We start from the raw sequence: 24,395 nt of genomic DNA, 5'->3' as shown, positions 1-24,395 counted from the left end.
AAAAATATATATTGAAGTCCTAACCTCACAATGTAACCTTATTTGGAAATAAGGTCTTTACAGAGATAATGAAGTTAAATTGTGGTCACCAGGGTGGGCTCTAATCCCATCTGACTGATACCCTTATAAAACGGAAATGTAGACACAGACACACACACAGAGGGAAGAGACGCAGGAAAAAGTTTGGCAAAGACAAGCCCAGAAACACGGAAGGCTACCCGAAGCTGGGAGAGAGGCCTGACTTTGGACTTCTAGCCTCCAGAACGGTGAGACATACACTTCTGCTATTTAAGCCCCAGTCTTTGGTACCTTGCTACAGCAGTCCTGTCCTAGGAAACTAATACAAAAATGTATTCATGCATCAGTTGTCTAAATAAAAATGAATTAGAAATTAATTAGAAAAGTCGGCTCCTAACAAAAGCTGGAACCCATGGATAGAGACATGTCCATGGATATGAAAAAGATGTCAATTCTCTTATAATTAAGCCATCAATTCGAGGCAATTCCAATCTCAGTCCCAATAGGATAGGATTTTTCATGGAACTAGAAAAGCAGCTGCTAAAATTCAGCCAGAAGAGAAAACGTACAAGAATGGTAAAGACAAATTTGAAACTGAATAGAGTGGGAACTTGCCTCATGTAAACAGCAAAACCTATCAAACTAAAATAATTAAACAGTATGGTGTGGAGGCAAGAAACAGAGATGGAGATCAATGAAACAAATAGAAATATACCTGTGTATATGTATGAAAACTTGGTACATGATAAAGATGGAGTATTAAAACTGGGGCAAGGATTGACTTTTTTTAAAAATATATATTTTATTGATTTTTTACAGAGAGGAAGAGAGAGGGATAGAGAGTTAGAAACATCGATCAGCTGCCTTTTGCACACCCCCCACTGGGGATGTGCCCACAACCAAGGCACATGCCCTTGACCGGAATCGAACCTGGGACCAGTGAGTCCGCAGGCCGACGCTCTATCCACTGAGCCAAACCGGTTCCGGCAAGGATTGACTTTTATACATATATTTTTAAATTTATTTCAGAGAGGAAGGGAGAAAGATAGAAACATTAATGATTATCATTGATCAGTGCCTCCCACATGCCCCACACGGGATTGAGCCTGCAACCCAGGCATGTGCCCTTGACCAGAATCAAACTTGGGACCCTTCAGTCTGCAGGCCAACGCTTTTCCCACTGAGCCAAACTGGCTAGGGCAGGATTGACTTTTAAAATAAATGGTATTAGGACAATTGGCTACATCCATTATAAATTCTGCCTTAGCGCATTTTCTAATAAGTCTCGTGTAGGTTAAAGACAAAAGCAAAACTAGGAAAAGTCTTAACAGAGATGATAGAATATATTCATGACCTTGGGGTATGGCAGGCCTCTTAAACAATACACCAAAAGCAAACGTTAGGATGGAATAGATTGGTAAACAGCTATGAATAAACACTAAGAACTTATGAGTGACAAAAATAAACAAAATTAAAATACAAAGTACAAACTAGAAGGAAATATTTGGAAGATATGTAACTGACTAAGAGAATCGGAAACCATAAAGTACTCCTACAAATTAATAGTAATAAAAAAGGCGTAAAACCCCATTTAAAAAGTGGGCAAAGGATATGAGCAAGCAATTCACAACAGACAAAATACATAAAGCCAATAAACTCACGAAAACATGTTCTCTCTCCTTAGTAATCAGAGAGTTGCAAGTTGGAACAGCGTGGTACTCTGCTTTCAGGAAATGACTAATCTGTAACTCATCAGCCAGGTCTGCTCCCATGTCCCTTCCTCCAGGAAGCCTTTATCTGACCCTCAGGCTGGGTTAGGTTCCTCCGTCACACACCCGGCCACGCACACCCCCGCACCCCCTGCCTCGGCCCGCTGGGCTCTCCGGCCCCAGCCCTGCCCTCTCTGAGTCTTGCACGGTTTGGAACCCCAGGTCTGTCTTTCCCACGGGACCACGAGCTCCAGGCGCGGGGGGCTACCGTTAGTCATCGGTGTGTCACTAGCGCTGCCCGGCTCAGGGCCAGAACCGAGGAGGCGCGTGGGGAATGTGTGTGGAATGAAAGAACGGATGGGGAAACTGAGGCCAAGTCAGTGGCAGAGCTGGGATTCAAACCCAGGGCTGTACAGAGAGAAGGGACCTAGTTTGATCTCCCACCACCTCCCGCTCAGTGAACCCTGCCCGGAGCCCCAGCACACAAGAGGCGCTCCATCAGGGCTTTGAAACGGAACTGATTGGCAACCAGAGACGCTCAGGCCCGAGGACAGACTGCTCCCTCCAGCCCTAACCTCCACAGTCCTCCACGACCATAGAGAGCTGCGCGGGACCGCGCGCTGGGCTCGAGGGCTAGAGAGGCCGGAAGTGCGGCGAGCCTGGGGACGCTCTGGCCGCGCCGGTCTTTTCCCAGCGGCTCGGGGCGAGGAGGTGAGTCCTCCCGGCACCGAGACTGCGGGGCTGGGGCGAGGAGGGCAGTGGGGAGACAGGTGGAGGGGAAGAGGGCTGGAGGCTGCTGGTGGCGATTGGCAGCCGCTGAAGCCAATCCGTCGTTGCGGTGTCCGAGATGGACAAGAGGGAGGGAGGGGCGGGCATCCAGGTGCGCTCCCTGGGGCGGGGCGGGCGGAAGGCGGGGACAGCGGCCGAGCGGGCACTGGAAAGGCGGGGTACGGTGAGGGAGGGACGAATGGAACCTAGGGGCCTTGTGGGGCGGGGCGAGCCGCAGGTGGAGGCTCCCTCCGGACGGGGCTTTGGAGAACCTGGGGCGCTGGGTGTTTGCAATGGAGGCCTGGGATTTTTATTTTATTTTTTATTTTTATTTTTGGCGGGGAAGGAAGGGGGAGATGGCTGTGAGTGGGGGTTCCTGCTGGGGGGATGGGAATGCAGACGCTGATGTCTCACTCGCTCCCGCCGCCCTGTCTTCGTTTACAGGCCCCAGAAGAGCCTCGGGATGGACGAAGGGGGCGTGCGGCAGCCCGCTGAGCCGCCCACAAGGAAGAAATTCCTCATACCCCTAGACGAGGATGCGGTCCCTCCTGCTGGGGTAGGACGGAGAGATGGGGGCGGGGGCCCCGCTGGGAGGCTGGGAGGGCTGTGGAGGGAGGGGGACGGGAAGGGCCAGTGGCAGGGGGTCGGGGGTGCCTACAGTGTGGGTTAGGAAATGTTGGAGCCCTTTGCTTTCCATCTCGGTTTCTCCATCTGTAAAATGTCATGGTGGTTCTAAGAGAGGCCTAAGGCAGAGGCCGCAAACTGGCAGCAAACGAGTGGCCGCGGGATGTGTTTATGTGGCCAGCACCCTGCAAGGCCTGGATTTCTTGCTGACATTTAAGGATTGGAAAGGTTTGCAATTTTAAAAAAAAGCTGGCTCTTTTGACATCTCTTGGTCTGCTCCTTGGTAAATCGAAGGACTGGCAACATGGAGATCTCCTCACAGGAAAGCAGCTGGCTGGTGCTGAGTACTGGCTGCTGCTAATGTGCTATGAAGAAAAGAAAGTGCACTCAGCCAATGTGGCTCAGTGGTTGAGCTTCGACCTATGAACCAGGACATCACAGCTCTATTTAGGTCAGGGCACATGCACAGGTTGTGGGCTTGATCCCCAGTAGGGGGGGTGCAGGAGGTAGCCGATCAATGATTCTCTGTCATCATTATGTTTCTATTCCCCCTTTTCCCTCTCCCTTCCTCTCTGAAATCAATAAAAACATATTTTAAAAAAAGAAAGAAAGTAGACTAAGGATATAGGATGTGATGGAGGAGAGGTGCGGCCTTAGGTAGGACAAAGGACTGCCTCTCGCAGGAGGTGACGTCTTGGCAGAGACGTGAATAAGCGATAGAGTGAGCTATGTGACATCTGTGGGTGCAAAGGCTCTGAGGTCAGAGAGAGCCTGATAAGTTTGAGGGCAGCAAGGCCAATGAGGCTGAGTAGAGAAAGCGAGTAGAGTGGGCTATGGCGACAGCTTTGGCTTTTACTCTGAGGCAGGCTCTGGGCAGAGGAGGGACATGATATGACAGTGTGGGGGGCGGTGAGGGTTGGGCAGGGAACTGGTGAGGAGGTGATGACTGTGGTCCAAGGGAGAGAAGGTGGTGACTGGGACCAAGGTAGAGGCTGAGAAGTTGGGAGAATAGAGAGATTCTGATTTTGATCCCTCCCACCATCTCTCCCACAGGTTAAGCCCTTATTCAGATCCACTCGGAGCCATCCCACCACGGAGACCTCAGCCCAGGCAGCCCCTCAGACCTACGCTGAGTATGCTGTCTCGGGACCTGCAGGAGGGGCTGGAGCCGCACCCCCCACCGGGCCAGAACCCCAGGCAGGAGAGACCCCCAACCAGGCTCCCAAACCAGGGGCAAAATCCAACAGCATCATTGTGAGCCCCCGGCAGGTAAGGAGGAGGATGGAGAAGTGGGGCTTTAAGTTTTGGTGGGAAAAATATTAATAAGGATGACTTTCTGGTATGCAGTGGAAGGAGGTCTAAGTTCTGGCCATTGTCCTCTCAGCAGCACAGTTCATTCATTCATTCATTCATTCATTCAACTACTGTGTGTAGATTGATGCTGCACCACATGTCTTATTTTGCTATAACAAAAATACCATAGACTGGGTGGCTTAGACAAACGTTTTGGAATTATTTCTCACAGTTTTGGAGGCTGGGAAGTTCAAGATCAAGGCACGTGCAGAATTGGTGTCTAGTGAGGTTCATAGAGGGCTGTCTTCCCACTGTGTCCTCTTGGTGAAGGAAGGGGTGAGGGAGCTCTGGGGTCTCTTTTATAAGGGCACTAATCCCCTTCCTGAGGGCTCCACCCACATGACCTAATCACCTCCCCTCACCTCCTAATCTCTTTACATTGAGGGTTAGGGTTTCAGTTTTGGTGGGACACACATATTCCATCCACAACAGGCTGACTATTCCTGTTGGGAGTGTGATTGTGTTAGTGCAGCTACATTTCCTAACTCCAGTTTTGCTCCTTTATTCAAAAACTATTTATTGAACACAGACCCGAATTCAAATCCTGCTGTGCTACATAGTAGTTGTGTGATCTTGGGCAAGTGGCTTAACCCATCTGTGCCTTTAAAATGGGGGTTCATACCCTAACCACCGGTTTGGCTCAGTGGATAGAGCATCGGCCTGTGGACTGAAAGGTCCTGGGTTCGATTCTGGTCAAGGGCATGTACCTTGGTGGCGGGCTCGATCCCCAGTAGAGGGCATGCAGGAGGCAGCCGATCGATGTTTCTCTCTATCCCTCGTCCTTCCTCTCTGTAAAATCAATAAAATATATTTAAAAATAAATAAATAAAATAAAACGGGGGTTCATCCACTTATAGTCCACAAATACATACAGAGGTTGCCATATGCTGTTCTAGGCTCTGGGGATAGAGTGATAGAAAGGAAACATAAAGTCTCTAAATTGATGGAGCTGGTGTTCTTTATATAAAGACAATAATAGGACTCCAGAATGTGAAAAGATGGGGTGGGGTAGGGGCTGGGAGGAATTGGGGGACATCTGTAAAACTGTCAACAATTAAAAAAAAAAAAAAAGATGTGAAAAGATGCTCAATATCATTAGCCATCAGGGAAGTGCATATCAAAACTACAATGAGTGCCCGGCTGGCGTGGCTCAGTGGTTTGATTCCTGGTCAGGGCATATGCCCAGGTGTGCAGGAGGCAGCCAATCCATGATTCTCTCTCATTATTGATGTTTCTATCTCTCTCTCCTCCCTTCCTCTTTGAAATCAATAAACATATATATATATATATTTTTTAAATATATTTTATTTATTTTTTTTACAGAGAGAGATAGAGAGTTAGAAACATAGATAAGAGAGAAATATCGATCAGCTGCCTCCTACACACCCCACACTGGGGATGTGACTGCAACCAAGGTACACGCCCTTGACTGGAATCGAACCTGGGACCCTCCAGTCCGCAGGCCGACGCTCTATCCACTGAGCCAAACCGGAAAAATAAACACAATGAGATTTCACCCACACCTACTAGAATGGCTAGACTGAAAAGCACAGACAGTAACAAGTGCTGTGAGGCTGCGAAGGAACTGGAACCCTCAGACGCTGCTGGTAGGAATGTAAAATGGTGCAGCCATGGAGAATGGTCTGGCAGTTCCTTAAATATTTAATAATAGAGTTAGCATATGACCCAGCAAGTCCACTTCTAGGTACATATCCGAGGGTAATGAAAATGTACGTCCACACAAAATCTTGTACACAAATGTTCATAGCGGCATTTTCACAATAGCCAAAAAGTGGGTAGAACTCAAACGCCCACCAACTGATGACTGGCTTTTTTCCCTGAGCTTGTTGAAGGTTCACTCATCCCTTTTCATTGCTGAGTAGTATTCCATTCTGTGGATTTGCCACATCTTCTTTCTCCATTCATCCATTGGTGGACAATCCAATGGGTTATGTGTACGTTTTTGTTATTATAAAAATGCTGTGAAGTTTTGTGCAGATGAATGTTTTCTGTTCTCTTGGGTATTTATCTTGGAGTGGATTTGCTGGGTCACATGGCCACTCCATGGTTAACTTTTTCAGGAACTCCCAGACTATTTTCTAAAAAGTTGCATCGTTTTACATTCCCACCAGTAATGTGTGAATGTCCCAATTTCACCATTTTCTCCCCACCTGTCATTGTCTGTCCTTTTGCTTTTGGTCATCCTATATACTAAAAGCCTAATATGCTAAGTGTCCAGTCGACTGGTCGGCGGTTCAACCAATCAAAGCATAATATGCTAATGATACGCTAAGGCTGCTCAACTGCTGCTATGACGAGCACTGATCACCAGGGGGCAGATGCTCTGACAGGTAGGTTAGCTTGCTGCTGGGGTCCGCTGATCCAGACTGAGCAAGACAGGCCAGATATGCCCTGGAGCCCTCCCGCAGTCCCTCCCTGGCTGGCCAACCTTCTGCATCTCTTCCCAGCCCCAATAGTGCACAGGTGAGGTCTCTCGGTCTAGCCTGCACCCTCTCAGAATCCGGGACCCCTCGAGGGATGTCAGAGAGCTGGTTTTGGCCTGATCCCACAGGCCAGGCCGAGGGGCCCCACTGGTGCATGAATTCTTGCACCGGGTCTCTAGTATCCTTTAAAAATTAAAATACGATCCCGCCCCTCCCTTGCTCAGAACCTTTCCATGGCTCCCAGGTGCCTCCAGTCAGAGGGCCCAGGGCCTGCGTGACTGTGGACCCCTGCAGACCCTTCCCACCCCAGCTGCTCTGGTCAACCCACACCCACTACAAGAGCAGGTCCCACCCTCTTAGAACCCAATCCCACCTCATTGGCAATTACACGTTCATCCCCGAGATCATTTTGTTTAAGGTCTGTGTCCCGCAGGAGAGGAGGGGTTTGTCTGTCTGGGTCACTGCTGTATCCCCAGCACTTAGGCACACGGTTGGTGCTCATTGAATACTTACTGGATGGATTAGAGCTTGACTTCCTCAGAGAATTGCAGTTTTAGGCTACAGGGTAAGTTCAGGGTAGAACGTGAGAGGAACCTGCTGTGTGGAGCCACATGAGACTCCTCCTGGAGGCACTGGGGAGCCACAGTGGGCTTTAGAGCAGGGAGGAGGAGGAGGCGTGAGGGCAGATGCTGAGGGCCGTTTGGACACAGGGAGGTGGGCGTCCAGGGGAAGTGTCTGTTGGGCCACAGGACACCCAGATTGGGCTGGGGGAGTTAGAGACAGACCCAGGGACCCTTCAATTCAAGTCTGGGGCTCTTGGAGAGGGGCCTAGGTCAGAGCTAGAGTGCCAAGGACATGTTGGGCTCAGGGGGAGGAGAGCCTGCCTGGCCAGCATGGCTCAGTGGTTGAGCATCGACCTATGAACCAGGAGGTCACAGTTCAGTTCCGGTCAGGGCACATGCCCAGGATCCCCAGTGTGGGGCGTGCAGGAGGCAGCTGATCAGTGATTCTCTCTCATCATTGATGTCTCTATCTCTCTCTCCTTCTCCCTTCCTCACGGGCATCAGGGAATCTAACCGTGGCCTCCTGGTTCATGGTTCAATGCTTAACCACTGAGCAGAACTGGCCGGGCAGAGGAGGAGAGAGAAGTTGCAAGAACCAGGCGCCGGGCAGGAGAAGGGTGGAGAGGTGCTGAGAGAGGTGTGGGGTGGGGGCCCTGCGGTGGCCGTGGCTCCAGAGTCATCCCTGTTAATGGCTTCTGCTCTTCCTCCCCCCGCAGAGGGGCAACCCCGTGCTGAAGTTTGTGCGCAATGTGCCCTGGGAATTTGGCGACGTGGTTCCTGACTACGTGCTGGGTCAGAGCACCTGCGCCCTCTTCCTCAGGTGAGCTCTGGGGGCTGTCCCACCCCAGGAGGGTACGGGAGGGTGTGCGCTGGTGTTCTAGGCTCTTCCCCAGGAGACCGCCAGGCATGGCCCTGTGGGCTCTGGGCCTAGGGTGCGAGGAAGAGGCCGGGCCTGGGGGTGCCCGGAGTGACGAGAGCTGTGGGCCCAGACTCCTGTGCCTGAGCAGCTTGGGGGCCGGGTCACTCACGCCCCAGACTGAGTGGCTCCAGCATCCAGGACTGAAGTTGACCAGAGCCAGGATTTCCCTGACCTCCACCCCGTTAAACCCGGAGCCCCTCTCCAGTCAGAGGCAGAGGGGAAGTGAAATGTCTAAGTTCCCGGCTCCCTGCAGGCGTGAGAGCGGGCGGCTCCTAGGCAGAGATGTCCCCTGGCTCCCAGGTGGAGAACCCCCCCACCCCCACCAGCCAGAGTCCTGGGGTGGCCCCTGCTTCCCGAGACCAGCTGCGCGGTGTCCCGGTCTTGCTCTTTGGGGCACTGGTCTCCTCTGCCTGAAGCCGGTCTCCCCTCCTCAATGAAGACCCAGGGCCGACCTTGCAGGGAGCCCGAGCCAGGCAGCCCCTGCTGCCAACCCCTCTGTGCCCCTCCTGCCAGGGGGGGGCCACTGACCCCCCGAGCCTCAGCGCCTGGCCAGGCTGCCCACGCTCCCTGCGTGTTAGAATGAAGAGGGCTCCTTGGAACTCAGGGCCACGAGACCTCTCACTCCTTCCTCTCCCCTTCCCAGCCTCCGCTACCACAACCTCCACCCAGACTACATCCACGAGCGGCTGCAGAGCCTGGGGAAGAGCTTCGCCCTGCGGGTGCTGCTCCTGCAGGTGGATGTGGTAAGCAGGGCCCTCCCCTCCAGCTTCCGTCCCCGCCTGTGCAGCGGGGAGCCTCGGGCCTCCGGGTCGCCAAGGGGACTGTTGAACCCCTTCCGGGGAGAAATGCCAGGTGAAGCCTCAGGGAGGACCCGTCTTTCACATCTGACAGTGACACCTGTGTTGGCAAGGAGGTGGGAGGGTAAAATGACCCATCTCCTCCTTCCCCAACCGGCTTTAACTAGTCCCAGCACTCCGCCCCCTAAATCTTACCTAAATCTGTTTTATCTTCTCTATCCTCACAGCCTGGCCCGATGTAGGCCCCCTCATGCCTGGGTCCCTGCCCCAGCCTCTCCCTTTGTCTCATGGCCTCCAGCCTTGACCCCTATCCTCCTTATAGCCGCCAGAGGGGTCTTCCTAACGCACAGGTCTGGGGTTAAAACCCCTAAATGGGCTCTGGCCATTGTTGCTCAGTGGTTGGATCGTCAGCCCAAGCACTGAAGGGTCTCGGGTTTGATTTCTGGTCAAGGGTACGTACCTGGGTTGAAGGTTCGATCTGTGGCCCCAGTCAGGCAACCAATCAATGTGTCTCTCTCACATCAGTCTTTCCTCCTTCCTCTCTCTCTCTCTCTCTCTCTTAAATCATTTTTAAAAAAAAAAAAACCTTTCTTTCCCATCCTCCATCCCATATTGAGTGATTGCCATTGCCGAGCCCTCTCTTTTCTCCCATCCTTGCACATGCTCTCCTGAGCTGCCTTCGCTCCTCTTCATCCTCCGTAAGGTCTCAGCTCCGATGTCTTCTCCTCTCGGAAGCTCTCCCTGAACACTCACCAGGTCACAGGCTCCTCTGGATTCTCCGCCCCCGGCCCCTTCAGCTCTGGCCACTCTGGGTCCTCACTGTCTGAGGATGGGTCTGTCCCTTCTTCAGACTGTGAGCTCCAGGAGGATAGAACCAGGCCGTCTCGGTCACTGCTGGGTCCTGGCACTGCCCAGCACAGGCCAGGCACCCAGTAGGAGCTTAGGGAGTGCCAATTGAATGGAAGGTTGCTGGCATCCTAAGCCACTGTGTTTTCAAGACGATAATGCCTTGCTTTCTCCCAGATCTCTCATTCTGATGTTCTTCTCTACCCAGAAAGATCCTCAGCAGGCCCTCAAGGAGCTGGCTAAGATGTGCATCCTGGCAGACTGCACCCTGGTCCTTTCCTGGAGGTGAGATCGAGGCTCCCGCCCAGGTCAGGCTCTATCCCGAGAGTCATTCCTCTTCCCCAACCTCCTCAGCCCTTCCCTTCTCCTCCATGAACTCTCTGTGAGCCTGGTCCAGGCACTGCCTCTCTTTGGCCTCAATGTCTTCATCTGTAAAATAGGGTCCTAATGTCTTCCTTGTAGGGATGTAGGCACAAAGGCAGGTAACATAGATCAAATTCCCAGGACCATACTAGTCACTTATGAATTAGACATAAAATCTAGCTGAACAATTAATTGCACTTCTGGCCCTCTAAAGACCATGGATTGGTTCTCCAATTGGGGAAAAAAAAAAGAACCCCTCTCTCACACCATAAACAAAATGTAAATCCTGACAAGTGATTTTTAAAAAAAATATATTTTAGGGGGGTGGGATGGGAATGGGGGGACGAGGACAAATATGTGATACCTTAATCAATAAAGAAATTTAATTAAAATATATATATATATATATATATTATTTATTTTTTTACAGAGAGGAAGAGAGGGATAGAGGGTTAGAAACATCGATGAGAGAGAAACATCAATCAGCTGCCTTCTGCACACTCCCTACTGGGTATGTGCCCGCAACCAAGGTACACGCCCTTGACCGGAATCGAACCTGGGACTCTTGAGTCCGCAGGCTGACGCTCTATATCCACTGAGCCAAATGGGTTAGGGCCTGACAAGTGATTTTTATTTTTATTTTATTACTAGAAGCCCAGTGTATGAAATTCATGCATGGGCAGGGGGTCCCCTCAGCCCAGCCTGCATCCTTTCCAATCTGAGACCCCTCAGAGGATGTCCGACTGCTGGTTTAGGCCCAATCCCAGGGATCAGGCCTAAACCAGCAGTCAGACATCCCTCTCACAATCCTGGACCTCTGGCTCCTAATTGCTCACCTGCCTGCCTGCCTGGTCGCCCTAACTGTCCCCCCTGACAACCTGGTCGCCCCTAACTGCCCCCTCCCTGCTGGCCTGGTCGCTCCTAACTGCCCCCCACCTCCGCCGGTCACCCCTAATTCCCGCCCCTTCCAGCCCCCCCACCAGCCTGGTCGCCCCACTCAGCCTACTGTTCAGTCGTTTGGTCGTCCCTCACTAACCCCCCTGCCGGCCTGGTCGTAGGCAGCCATCTTGTAAGGGTGTGAGGGTTAATTTGCATATCACCTCTTTATTATATAGGATTTTAAAAAAAATATGTTTTTATTGATTTCAGAGAGGAAGGGAGAGAGAGAAAAATAGAGAGAATCATGGATTGGCTGCCTCCTGCACGCCCCACACTGAGGATCGAGCCCTCAACTTGGGCATATGCCCTTGACCAGAATCGAACCCAGGACACTTCAGTCCACAGGCTGACACTCTATTCACTGAGCCAAACTGGCCAGGGCAGTGACAAGTGATTTTTTAAAAAGTACAATAGCCGTAGTTGGTTTGGCTTAGTGGATAGAGCGTTGGCCTGCGGACTGAAGGGTCCTGGGTTCAATTCCAGTCAAGGGCACATGCCCAAGTTGAGGGCTCTCTGAAATCAATAAAAATATATTTTGGAAAAAAAGGAAAGTACAATAGCCCGGCTAGAGTGGTCAGCTGGTTGAACATTGTCCTGTGCACCAAAAGACTGCTGGTTCCATTCCTGGTCAGGGCACATACCTGGGTTGTGGTTTCAGTCCTCGGTGGGGCACATAAGGAAGGCAACTGATCCATGTTTCTCTCTCTCTCCCTCTCCTTCTCCCTCTCCCTCTCCCTCTCCGCCCCTTTCCCTCCCTCCCTTCTACTCTCTCTAAAACTCAATAGGAATAAAAGTCAATGGAAAAAATATCCTTGGGTGAGGATTAACCAAAAATAATATTTTTACAATAAAAGTGTTACAAGAAATTTAATGGGAGAATATTTTTTATAATCTTGGGGTATGAAAAGTCTTCCAAAGCAAGACATAAATCCCTAAATCCATAAAGGAAAAGATTGGCTGATTTGAGAAAATTATAATTTGAAACTTTCGAATGTTAAGAGATACTGTAAACAAAGTTAAAAAGCAAATGACAACCATAGCCTGTTTGCTCAGTGGTTAGAGCGTCTGCCAGAGGACTGAAGGGTCTTAGGTTCAATTATGGTCAAAGGCATATGCCTTGGTTACATGCTTGATTTCTGGCAGCCAATCAATGTGTCTCTCTCACATCGATGTTTCTCTCCCTTCCTTCCACTCTTTCTAAAAAACCAGTGGAAGAAATACCCTCAGGTGAAGATTAACAACAACAAAAAAAAGGCAAATGACAAACTAAGAAAAAAACTTGGGTGTGTCTATAACAGATTTAAGAACCCTAATTTATACATGGTCATGCAAATTACATTTATACTAGAGGCCCTGTGCACGAAATTCGTGCATGGGTACGGTCCCTAGGCCTGGCCTGCGATGAGGGACATCTTCCTCGGCTGCCGGCAGCCGGCCCCATCCCCTGCTGCCAACCACCCCGGTTCCCCATTCGCCGTCGGGCAATGGGAGCCTGCTGGCCGGGGGAAGGGACTGAGAGGTGGTCAGTGCGTCTCATAGTGACTGGTCGAGCAGTCGTTCTGGTCGTTCCGCCGTTAGGGTCAATTTGCCTATTACCCTTTTATAATACAGGATAGGATGGTAAAATACATTTAAATTTTTGTTGTTGTTAATCCTTATCTGAGGACATTTCTTCCATTGATTTTTATGTTGTTGTTTTTTTTAAATCCTAAATGTTGTTTTAATACTTCAAAGCCACAGCCCACTTTATATTTTATTTATTTTAAAAATTAAAATTAATCTTTGAGCCCTAGCCGGTTTGGCTCAGTGGATAGAGCATCAGCCTGTGGACTGAAGGGTCGTGGATTCGATTCCGGTCAAGGGCATGTTCCTCGGTTGCAGACTCCCGACCTTGGTTAGGGGGCATGTGGGAAGCAACCAATTGATGTATTTCTCTCACATCAGAGTTTCTCTCTGTCTCTCCCTCTCCCTTCCACTGTCTTTAAAAAAAAAAATCATTGGGTGAGGATTTAAAAAATAATAATAAATTAATCTTAGAGAGAGGAAGGGAGGGAGAGAGAGAGAAATATTGATGTGAGAGAGAAACATCGATCGGTTGCCTCCTGCACATGCCCCAATGGGGGATCAAATCCAAAACCTGGGTATGTGCCCTGACCTGGAATTGAACCTGCCACCTTCTGGTGTATGGGATGAAACTACAATCAACTGAGCCACACCAGCTGGGGCTAAATGTTTATATCATATTAATATATTTAAACATATTCATTATATGTTTATAAAGAACCTCCTACAACTCAATAAGAAAAAGGTGACCCACTTTTTAAAAAGTCTAATACAGGTAGCCAAAAACACCTAGAAAATTAATCAACCATATTATAGTTTATCAGGAAAAGAGTAAAATATGAAAAATGAGATGCCATTTTTCACTCATTAATTCGGTGAAAACATCAAGACGGATACTATGAAATGGGCACCTGCATGTTCGGTTGGCAGGAGACGTGATTGGCTATCAAAACATGGGGGTAGTAATGGGTAAAGGAGGTCAAATATATGGTGACGGAAGGAGATTAGACTTTGGGTGGTGAACATACAATGCAATATACAGATGATGTATGACATAATTGTGCACTTGAAACCTATATAATTTTATTAACCAATGTCACCCCAGTAAATTTAATAGTAATAATAATTTTTAAAAACCAGAAAATAGACACACAAATTTCTGCACTTGGAATTTCTACTTGCTGATGATCCCTGCTTGTGTGTGCAAATCTACAATGACTACAGGCTGTAACATGTAGTTCAAAATTCAGAAGTGATATAAAAAGGGTATATGTATAGACTGCACATACTATATATATATATATACAGACACACACACACACACACACACACACACACACACACACTGAGTGGACAGATTATTATGATCTCTGAATGCATAATAATCTGGCCATTCAGTGTGTGTATGTGTATAAATATGTGTGTGTGTGTGTGTGTGTGTGTGCTGCTGAGTGTGCATCACTTTTGCACGTTGTAAAGTTGAAAAGCCTTAAGTCGAAGCAGTGCGCTGGCACTGTCTGTAGACTGCTCTGTGCCTTGCCTTGTCATTATCTGGAGGTCTTTTCCATGTCTGTGTAGGGAGCAGCCTCGTTCTTTGTGTCATAGCCGTGCAGTAGTCCAATATAGTATCTACATTTTAAAAAAATCAATACACATTATTATTTAAGAGCAATTCTAAGTTTATAGACAAATTGATCAGAAAGTACAGAGTGCTGCCCTGGCCGGTGTGGCTCGGTTGGTTGGCGCGTCGTCCCGTGCACCAAAGGGTGGTGGGTTCCATCACAGTCGGGGCACATGCCAGGTTGCAGGTTCTGTTCCTGGTTGGGGTGCATGCAGTAGGCAACCAGTCGATGTTTCTCTCTCACTTCATCTCTCTTTTAAAAAAAATTTTTTTCTTTATTGATTTCAGAGAGGAAGGGAGAGGGAGAGAGAGATAGAAACATCAACGATGAGAGAGAATCACTGATCAGCTGCCTCCTGCACGATGCCCACTGGGGACCGAGCCTGCAACCCAGGCATGTGCCCTGACGGGGAATCAAACTGTGACCTCTGGTTCATAGGTTGACCCTCAACCACTGAGCCACGCCAACCGGGCTCCTTCCACCTCTCTAAAGTCAATTGGGAAAAAAAAATTATAGAGTTCCCACATACAATTTCCCCCTAGTGTTTACATCTTGTATTAATTAGTGTGATACATTTGTTACAATTGTGTTGTACATTCTATAGGTCTTGACAGAGGTATGACATGTGTCCAAAATTCCTGCATCCAATGGCTAACTCCATTTCCAGCCCCTCTCTGTCTCTGTTGGATGGGGTGGGGCAGAAGCTTACAGAATAGTTTCATTGTCCTAAAAGCCCCTGTGCTCTCCCTGTCACCCCTCCCTCCCCTACGCCCGGGCAACCACTGCTCTTTGTATCATCTCCATAGTTTGCCTTTTCCAGAATGTCCTACCTTTGCAGTGGTCAGCAAACTCATTAGTCAACAGAGCCAAATATCAACAGTACAACGATTGCAATTTCTTTTGAGAGCCGAAAACCGACTTCTGCGCTTGGGCCACAAAGTTTTAATCGCACTGTACCTGCGCGCCCGCACGTGGTATTTTGTGGAGGAGCCACACTCAAGGGGCCAAAGAGCCACATGTGGCTTGCGAGCCGCCGTTTGCCGACCACTGTCCTACTGGAATCATACAGTGTACCGCTGAAATGGGAAAAGCCCAAGGGCCCTCTTGTGCAGGGAGAACCCCAGTTCTTCCTCACTGCGGGTCTTTATCCGGTGTGTCTCCTTCTCTGCTCACAAAACACTCCACCTCGGGCCACTACATGTGCGGGGTTTCCCCACACCAGGCAATCCTCTGCGATACGGGCTGGGTTTCCTGCAGTTTAACTCAACCCTGACGCTACCTATCAGGAGACAGCAGATCCCACACACACTCCAGGCGCCGGCTGTAGAGGGAGGTCCCCACGCCCCCTCAGGTTTGATCATTTGCTGGAGAGGCTCATCGAACTCAGGGGAACACTGACTTGTGTTCACCAGTTTATTTATTTTTTAACTTAATCCTTATCCGCGGATGTGTTTTTTAATTGATTTTGGGGTATGGGGGTGGGGAGAGAAACATTGATCGGCTGCCTCCCGTCCGCACCCCGTCCGTCCGCACCCCGACTGGGGATCGGGCGGAAACCAAGGCCTGACTAGGAATGGAGCCCGCAGCCTTTGGTGCACAGGGTGACGCTCCAGCAGCTGAGACACCAGCCAGGGCTGTTTACCAGTGACTAAAGGGTATAGCTGCACCGCCGGGGGAGGAGACACTGAGGGCGAGGTCTGGGAGGATCCCCGTGCAGGACGGTCTGTCCCCGTGGAGAGGGAGTGAGTCACGCTGGGGTGGCTGTGTTCACCAGCCTGGACGCTCTGTGAACCCCGTACCAGCTCCCTCCCGTCAGCACCATCAATGATTAACTCCCTTCCAGCCCCTCGTCCCTGGAGGGTGGGGTTGGGGTGGGGCAGACACTTCCAAGTTTCTAATCACGGCTTGCACTTTCCGGTGACCGGCCCCATCCAGGAGCCCCCGAGAGCCCCCTCATCAGAACAGAAGATGCCCCGGTGCTCTCAGCACTTAGGAACTTACAGGGTCTCCACAGCTGCCCAGGGACCGAGGCCAGCCAGCAGCCTAGGTTTTGTATTATCTCACAGCGCCTCTTCAGGTTGGCCCCTTCCACCGAGCTTGGAAGGTTCCTCCAAGTCTTTTCATTGTTTGTGTTGCTAATCCTCACCCGAGGATATTTTTTCCATTGATTTTTTTAGAGAGAATGGAAGGGAGGGGGAGAAACAGAGAGAGAAACATCCGTGTGAAAGAGACACATCTATTGGTTGCCTCCCGCACTCTCCCTGATTGGTGCCAGGGACCAAGCCTGCAGCCGAGGTACGTGCCTTTGACAGGAATTGACCAGGGATCCTTCAGTCTGCAGGTTGACACTCTAACCACTGAGCAACCGGTTAGGGCGGTAACTTGTTTTTAATCACTGAATAATAGCTCCTTGTCTGGATCCACATTCTTTTCCAGCTGTTAAACTGCTCCCTTGTGTAGATGGAACAGGTCAGCCCCCTGTTGGTAGACACTGGGGTGGTCTCTGTCTTTCGCTGTTAACACCATCACTCCTGCTTCTGTCCTGAATCCCGGGAATGGGTGTTTTAGGCCAAAGGATATTTGTAACTCTGTGCCTTCCCTCCGGGTATGTACCTCTATACTGTCTGAGTATTTGGGAAAAAAATGTATTTATGTATTAGTTGTATATTAAAACAAAAGCAAGTATAAAAATCACTCTATTGGGAAGTAGCAGAGTGTAGAGCCTGGCGGGTGAGACCCGCCCACTGAGGGAGCCGTCTCCTCGTCTCCTCGCCAGCCGTGTAACCTGGGCAAGGGACTCAGCCCCGACAGGATCTCTCAGGGCAGTCCAGAAGCTTCTGACTGTAATGGGCTGAGGCCAGTGACTGGCACACAGCTAGGCCCCTCATGGGATATTTTGCAGCCATTTAATAAATGAGATTGAGCTCTGTCTTCTGACGTGGAAGGATGTCCTGGTTATATTGTAGAATGCAAAAATGAAAGCAAGTTATACAACTGGATCCAGGGTGCTAACCTGTGTGTCCTGAACAAATGTCATTACTTGCTGCAGAGAGAGAAAAGCTGCAAGCCCATTTTATGGAAAACAATAGAATTAGAAAAATGAATGTTTCTTTAAAGAATGTAATAAAAAATACAATCAACAAACATTTTTTGCTAGCTGGATTTTGAAGGCTAAGAAAATGCAAGACAAATACTTTATTTACTTCGACTCAGTTCATTAGTCTCCATTTCCAGAGGAAAAAGGCCAGCACATATAGACCCTTTTTATGAGTTAGCTGTTTCCTCTGTTTGAAACAGTTAATTACATGTCAAAAAAACTGGGCCTAATTTCAAAATTAATGGTGATTTTTAAATCATGTTTATTGCTATAAAGGATTCAGCAGTCAGCACTCTGAGCTTTTCTTTATATATATTTTTTTATTGAGATGAGAGAGGAAGGGAGAGAGAGAGAGAGAGAAGCATCAATGATGAGAGAATCATTCATTGATCAGCTGCCTCCTGCACCGGGGATGGAGCCCGCAGCCTGGGCATGTGCCCTGACCGGGAATTGAACCGTGACCTCCTGGTTCGTAGATAGACGACAACCACTGAGCCATGCCGGCCAGGCTGAGCTTTTCTTTTGAAGGTGGGCTTTTTTTTTTTTAATGTATTGATTGATTGATTGATTCATTGATTTTAGAGAAAGAGGAAGGGCAGGGGAGAAAGAAACATCGATTTGTTGTTTCACTTACTTATGCATGCATTGGTTACTTCTTATATGTGCCCTGATTGGGGATCGAACCCACAATCTTGGCATCAGAAAGATACTCTAACCAACTAACTGCCCAGCTGAGGAGAAGGTGGGCTTTATAGGAACTTTCGGAAGCTGCTTTCCGTGGTGGGAAGCTGAATGCTCATGAGGTTGTCTCCCTGTGGCTGGGAAAATAAACAGTAGTTCTGGTTCTGCTCTCAAACCCGGAACAGAGGGTCCGGGCTGGTGTCCTTTCCAGAGTAGCTGACAGTTCCTAAACAGGCTTCCATGCCAGGCCCTGACAGAGTGGTGACTCATTTAACTGTCACTGTTCTGCCACCAGCCCACTTAACAGATGAGGAAACTGAGGCCCAGAGAGGTTAAAATCACTGGCTCAGGGTCACTCATGTGGGAAATGAGCCCTGAACCCAACTGGTCAGTGTCCCAAGCTCTGGTCTTTAGCCAGAAAACGTGTGTAAAATACCCAGGGGCATTTCGAGGAGGCTGAGAATGTTCACTTTTCTTTTTTTTTTTTTTTTAATATACTGACTGTTATTGGTTTCAGAGAGGAAGTGGGAGGGAAACATCAGTGATGAGAATCATTGATTGGCTGCCTCCTGCACGCCCCCTACTGGTGATGGAGCCCGCAACCCGGGCATGTGCCCTTGACCAGAATGGAACCTGGGACCCTTCAGTCCGCAGGCCAATGCTCTATCCACTGAGCCAAACTGGCTAGGGCTGTTCAATTTTTCTATATATTAGAGTTGGAAATTTTTAGCATCAGCAGTTACTACTACCGTAACGAAATGAATCTAAAACATGACCCCTCCTCACCCTGGCTGACCCGAATGTCCTCTCCCCCTAGCCCCGAGGAGGCCGGCCGGTACCTGGAGACCTACAAGGCCTACGAGCAGAAGCCAGCAGACCTCCTGATGGAGAAGCTGGAGCAGGACTTCGTCTCCCGGGTGAGGCCGCGTCACCCCCCTGCCCGGCCCTCCCCCACCCTCCCCCAGCACCTTGCTGGGCGTTTGAGCTTCATTTCCGATCGCTAGTCATGCCTCTCCTCCCCGTTCCCACCCGAACAGCAGCTAAGGGGGTCTTTCTAAGCACAAACCTGACCTTGCCCTCCCCAGCTCAACACCGTCCTGTGGCTCCCCAGTGCCCTCAGGGAAAGCCTGGCTTTCTTGCCATGCTCTACCAGGCCCTCGCATTTCCTGTCCCTTCTCCCACGCCTACCAGCTTCTGTAAGCATCCCATCTTCCACATATGAGCTCTGTTGCTCCCTTCTCCAGGAAGCACTCCCTGACCCCCAGGCCAGGCCAGGTGTCCTCACTGGACCCCCCATCCCAGCCCATCGGAGTCACCACTGTCTGGAACTAATCTGTCTCCCACACTGTACTGGGAGCCCCAGGAGGGCAGAGCAGGGCTGTCATGGTCCCTGCTGTGTCCCCAGCACCACCCAGCCTTCAATGGGTACTCAGGGACTATCCACTGAACGAATGATTGAATCTGGGCTCCAATCCTATATAATAAAAGGGTGATATGCAAATCAATTGAACAGTGGAACTACCGGTCGCTATGATGTGCACTGACCACCAGGGGGCAGACGCTCAATGCAGGAGCTGCCCCCTGGTGGTCGGTGCGCCCCCACGGGGGAGTGCGGCTCAGCCAGAAGCGGGGGGGGGGGGGGGGGGGGGGGGGGGGGGGGGGCCTCCAGGAGGGCTCCGGGCTGCAAAAGGGCGCAGGATGGGCTGAGGGACCCCCCCCCCCCCCCCGCCCCCAGTGCACGAATGTCATGCACTGGGCCTCTAGTGATAGAGTAATGGTGGATGCCTGCAGCCACCCCTGAGGTGGGTACTGCTAGGGCTCCCTTTTGCCTGGAAATGGAGGCCTAGAGATGAATTCCTGTGCCAGGACCTCACAGGGAGTAAGCAGTGGGGCCTGGTTTGAACACAGCTCGGATTTCAGAGCTAGTCTTCCCCTGGGCAGAACCAACTCGAGATAAACAAGTGGCATTTATCTTCTCATCGCATGACTGACACCCTTTCAGCTATTTGGGGATCACTCTAAGATGACCTCTTTATCAGTAAAAAAAAACAAGGCATTTATTGAGCACCTCCTGCATGCAAGGCAGTCTGGGGGCACAGTAGTAACAGCACTGCCCTCATGGGCTCAGTCCTGCTCTTTCTTCTCCCGACACACTTCTGCCTCCTCCCCTTCCAGGTGACTGAATGTCTGACCACGGTGAAGTCAGTCAACAAGACGGACAGCCAGACCCTCCTGACCACTTTTGGGGTAAGGAAGGATTGCTGGGTCCGTTCAGGCATTTCTACCCCTATGCCTTTTCAAGGAAGCCCCCTACTGTTTCCCTGACCCCCCCGCCCCCCGCCTTCCCTGCCCTCCCACAGGCCCTCACCTCCTTCCAGGAATATCTTAGATCCCTGATCAGCTGGGGCAGGGCAGAGTTTTACGCTCACCTCCCCTGACCCTTCACTCCCGTCTTCCTCAGTCTCTGGAACAGCTCATAGCCGCATCGAGGGAAGATCTGGCCTTGTGCCCGGGCCTGGGGCCCCAGAAGGTAAGAGATCTGGGAATGGGCTCACGGGTCAGGGGCAGGAGGGGGCCCCAAATAGACGGGACCCAGATCCTAAAGTTCTAAGGTTTCAGAAGTCCCACAGTGCCTCTCCTATAGATGGGAAAAACTGAGGCCCAGAGAGGGTGGGGACCAGCCCAACCTCACACAGCCAGCCTGGGAGAAGAACCACAGCCCACTCTGGATGCACCGAACAAATGGCTCATTTAATGACTGGCTCCTTTCTTTCTCCCCCCGCCCCCCACCCAGGCCCGCAGGCTGTTTGATGTCCTCCATGAGCCCTTCTTGAAAGTGCCCCGGTGACCTCAGCTGCCAAGGAGGCCCTCTGTGTAACAATAAAGCATCTTCCTGGCCAGGCTCCCGCTGTGTGCTGCTGCCACCACCGGGTGGGGTTCTTCTCTGCTCTCGGCTCTGCCGGCCCAGGCGGCCCCCTCAGCTTTTCTTAGCAATTGTCCGTTTCCCTGGAGGAGACTATGCAGGATCCTGCTGCAGCTTCTTCTTTCTCTTCTTCTCCCGTCTCGTGGGAGCCACCTCCCCAGACTCTGGATTCAGTGGCAGCTCTGGCAACTCCTCCTGGGATGCTGTCTCTGGCACCCCACTTTCCTGGCCCCACTTCTTCCTCTTCTTGGCGGACGCTGGATCCGCCCTGGCCTCAGGCTCCGTCATCTCACCTTGTGGGTCAGCTGCCTCAGTCCCTGGCTCTGTCACTCTGTGCCCTCTTTCTTTCTTCTTCTTCTTAGGGGATGCTAGAGCTGCCTGAGGCTCAAGGTCGCCTAGCAGTACAGGCCCCATCACCTCTTCCTGGGGCTCCACCACCTCTGTCTTTGGCTCCATCATCGGGTTTTGCCATTTTTCCTTTTTCTTCCTCTTTTTGGTGGATGCCAGAGCTGCCTCAGCCTGTGGCTCAACCTTAGCACATGGCAGCTCAGGCTCCATCATCTCCCCTGAGAGCTCCAGAGTTCTCCTCTCTGGCTCCACATCCTCAGTCCCCGGCTCCACCAGCACTCTGCACCCCTTTCCTTTCTTCTTCTTCTTCGAGGACAGCAGTGAGATGGCTTCCTCTTGTGGCTCCTCCTTTACCTGTAGCTGAGGCTCCGCTCTGATCCCCTCCACAGCCTCCATCCCCTCTGTCCCCTGGTGTCTCTTCTTCTTCTTACTGGGGGACAGGACTGGCTCTTGCAGAGGCTCAGTTTTAACCATGAGTTCCAGCTCCACAGTCTTTTCTTCTGGCTCCAGCACCCCCATTTCTGTCTCTCTAAGCTTCCTTTTCTTCTTCTTGCTGGTGGATGGGAACAGCATTCCCAGGGGTTCCAACACCTCAGCCATGGGCTCCGGCTTCATCGCCTCCAGTTCATTGGGATGCTGCTTTTTCTTCTTCGTCCCCACATCCACCTCTGAGGACCCCAAAGCTGTGTCCACCTCCAGGGTCCCGTGCCCATTCACCGCCTCCTGAGGAATGGAGGCCTCGGATACATGCCTCTTCTTTTTCCTCTTCCCTGACGCTGGCGACCTCAGTGCCAAGGCTGACCCTGGCCCTGTGACAGGTGGGCTGCCTCCAAAGGCACAGAACCGAGGCCTCAGGCCGGGGGGGATCTGTGGTGGGGGGCTTATGGGAATGGGATGCAGCGGGATCCCCGATAAGGATTCTTGGGGACCTTCTAAGATCCTCAGGCTGCCCTTGGGGGCTGGGGCACAGGTGAGTCCGCCTTCTGCCTCTGCCGAGGGGGCCAGCAGGGTTGCTTCTCCAGCTTGGGGGCTGCCGCTGCTGAGGACCCGATAGCGGTGCCGCTTGCCTGCCACCTTACCCTTCACCATCTGGGAGCCAGAGAGAGGCACCAGCCGCCCATTGAGGCTGAAAGGAGAAAGGGGAGGGCAGAAGCCTGGTCAGATTCTTCTGGTGGCACAGGGGAAAGGAGCTGAGAAGCTGCATTTCTAGGTTCCTTAGGACAAGGCCCTCTAAATTTCCCCCAAGTCCACCCACTAGGGTGGCAAGTATTCCAGGGAGGTGGCTGGGACCACTCACCAATCTGGGGCGAAGTCTACAGGGGCCTGGATAAGCCACAGTTCCGTATCTGGGCCCGTCAGCGCCTCCAAGGAGAAACGAGTGGACTCTGAGGATGGGGGCGTCGCGGTAAAGTTGGGGGGACAAGAGAACCGAGCAGCACCTGCAGAAGGGAAAACGGGTCTGTTGACACTTTCCCGCCAGTCCAATCCTCCAGGGCGTCTATCGCACTGGTCCCAACCTCTTGAGCACCCCAAAGGCCCTCAGCCGGTCTCTCCAACGATCGGTTCCACGGAGACCCCTTATCTCCACTGATCCAAATCCTGGGGAGCCCTTTTCTACACTGGTAGCCCTCCCACGATATCCTCTCTCCGGCCGAACTCCCTCCAGTGCCCCCACCCCCGCCTTCCACGGGGCATGCTTTTCGCAGGTCCTGTTTCCGGGGATGTCCCTTTTCCCGTCCAGACGCTCCCGGCGCCCCTTTCTCCTCCCGCCAGCCAGCCTTCTGCACCCCGTCGGCCCGCCCTGAAGCAACTCACCTCCGGACGGGGGCCCCGCCATCCCGGTACCCACCGCTCACGCAGATCAGCAGCTAAGCCGCCCCAGCCCCGCCGCCGACCACGTGGAACCGAAGGGGCGGAGCCTGGCTCGGGAGCGCCCAAAGGGTGCAGGGGCGCGGAGGTATCGCTGGGAGCCCGCTGGCTTTCTGAGCAGAACTGCGGGAAATTTCCACTTGTGCGGAGCAGACAACAAGGAAGATCTCTTTTCCTGTAAATCTGCTCCCAGATGCAGCTGATTCGATGTCTGGCGGGAGGTAGAGCCCCACCAGGCCCCGGCGGGCATCCCCCTTAGTCTCTCAGACATTATTTGCTCCAACGTCGCCTTAAAGGGGCAGCCACATTGATGGGACCTAACTCTTAAAGAGACAGGAAGATCGATTGGTCTGAAATCCTTAAAGAGATAGGTAAGAGTCTTGGTTGGCATGGCTGTGCTTTCTGTGTTACAATCCCCTCTAGGGAGGCCCAGATGTCTCGGGAGTTCAGAACCTGAGTGGGAGGGGTGGGGAAGTGAAGGAAAGGGGGTAATTCCTCTCGAGGGCGTGAAGTAGCAGCCAGGGGCGGGGCTTCTGGACTTCAGGGGAGCGGGAAACATGGGGGGCGGAGCCTCCAGACTCGCGTGGGGCCGTGTGAGCTGAGGGATAGGGCCTGTGGGTCCAACGAGACAGGTAGCTGTCCTGGAGGATTTAATCTCGTGTGGAGCACATTCCCGAAGGCGTTGGGGAAGGGAGAGGGAGAAGACCAGAGCTCCTTCCCAGACCCGGGGCGCTTGTAAACAGCAACACGTGGGCCCACATTTGGGGGACGCGTCCACGCCCCCCTGACAGCGACGGCTTCCCGTGGGGCGGCGGGCAGAGCAGCGAGACAGCGGCCAGACAGGGTGACCCAACTGCATTCCTGGCCGGTGTGTCAGCGCCGCTTCCCGCCCCCTCCGCCGCGATTTCGGATCCTACTCCCGAATTGGGGTGCCCCTCTTTTCAGGGAG

At 51.6% G+C, this 24,395-nt stretch overlaps 2 protein-coding genes across 5 annotated transcripts; one reads left to right on the top strand and one right to left on the bottom strand.

The window, feature by feature from the left end:
• Positions 1 to 1,987: 1,987 nt before the first annotated feature.
• ERCC1 (ERCC excision repair 1, endonuclease non-catalytic subunit) lies at positions 1,988 to 21,209 on the top strand. Of its 4 annotated transcripts, none has more exons than XM_008158346.3 (10): positions 1,988 to 2,438; positions 2,940 to 3,051; positions 4,173 to 4,388; positions 8,196 to 8,299; positions 9,042 to 9,141; positions 10,250 to 10,326; positions 19,124 to 19,223; positions 20,482 to 20,553; positions 20,768 to 20,836; positions 21,101 to 21,209. In XM_008158346.3, the coding sequence occupies exons 2-10, from the start codon at positions 2,959 to 2,961 to the stop codon at positions 21,152 to 21,154; spliced, it is 885 nt and encodes a 294-aa protein (XP_008156568.2). In that variant the 5' UTR covers positions 1,988 to 2,438; positions 2,940 to 2,958; the 3' UTR covers positions 21,155 to 21,209. The 4 variants fall into 4 exon arrangements, with proteins under 4 accessions (XP_008156568.2, XP_054566928.1, XP_027990917.2 ...); XM_054710953.1 differs by lacking the exon at positions 1,988 to 2,438 and adding an exon at positions 2,493 to 2,607; XM_028135116.2 differs by lacking the exon at positions 1,988 to 2,438 and adding an exon at positions 2,713 to 2,733.
• Positions 21,210 to 21,301: 92 nt separating this feature from the next.
• On the bottom strand, positions 21,302 to 23,621 carry POLR1G (RNA polymerase I subunit G). The gene is made up of 3 exons (XM_008158348.3): positions 23,393 to 23,621; positions 22,875 to 23,016; positions 21,302 to 22,703 (listed from the first exon to the last, which is right to left on the bottom strand). The coding sequence occupies exons 1-3, from the start codon at positions 23,412 to 23,414 to the stop codon at positions 21,323 to 21,325; spliced, it is 1,545 nt and encodes a 514-aa protein (XP_008156570.2). The 5' UTR covers positions 23,415 to 23,621; the 3' UTR covers positions 21,302 to 21,322.
• Between the last annotated feature and the right edge of the window lie 774 nt (positions 23,622 to 24,395).

Source organism: Eptesicus fuscus, chromosome 21 (assembly GCF_027574615.1).
Source record: "Eptesicus fuscus isolate TK198812 chromosome 21, DD_ASM_mEF_20220401, whole genome shotgun sequence".
Taxonomy (NCBI): Eukaryota; Metazoa; Chordata; class Mammalia; order Chiroptera; family Vespertilionidae; genus Eptesicus; species Eptesicus fuscus.
This window is presented reverse-complemented; position numbering and strand designations above follow the sequence as displayed.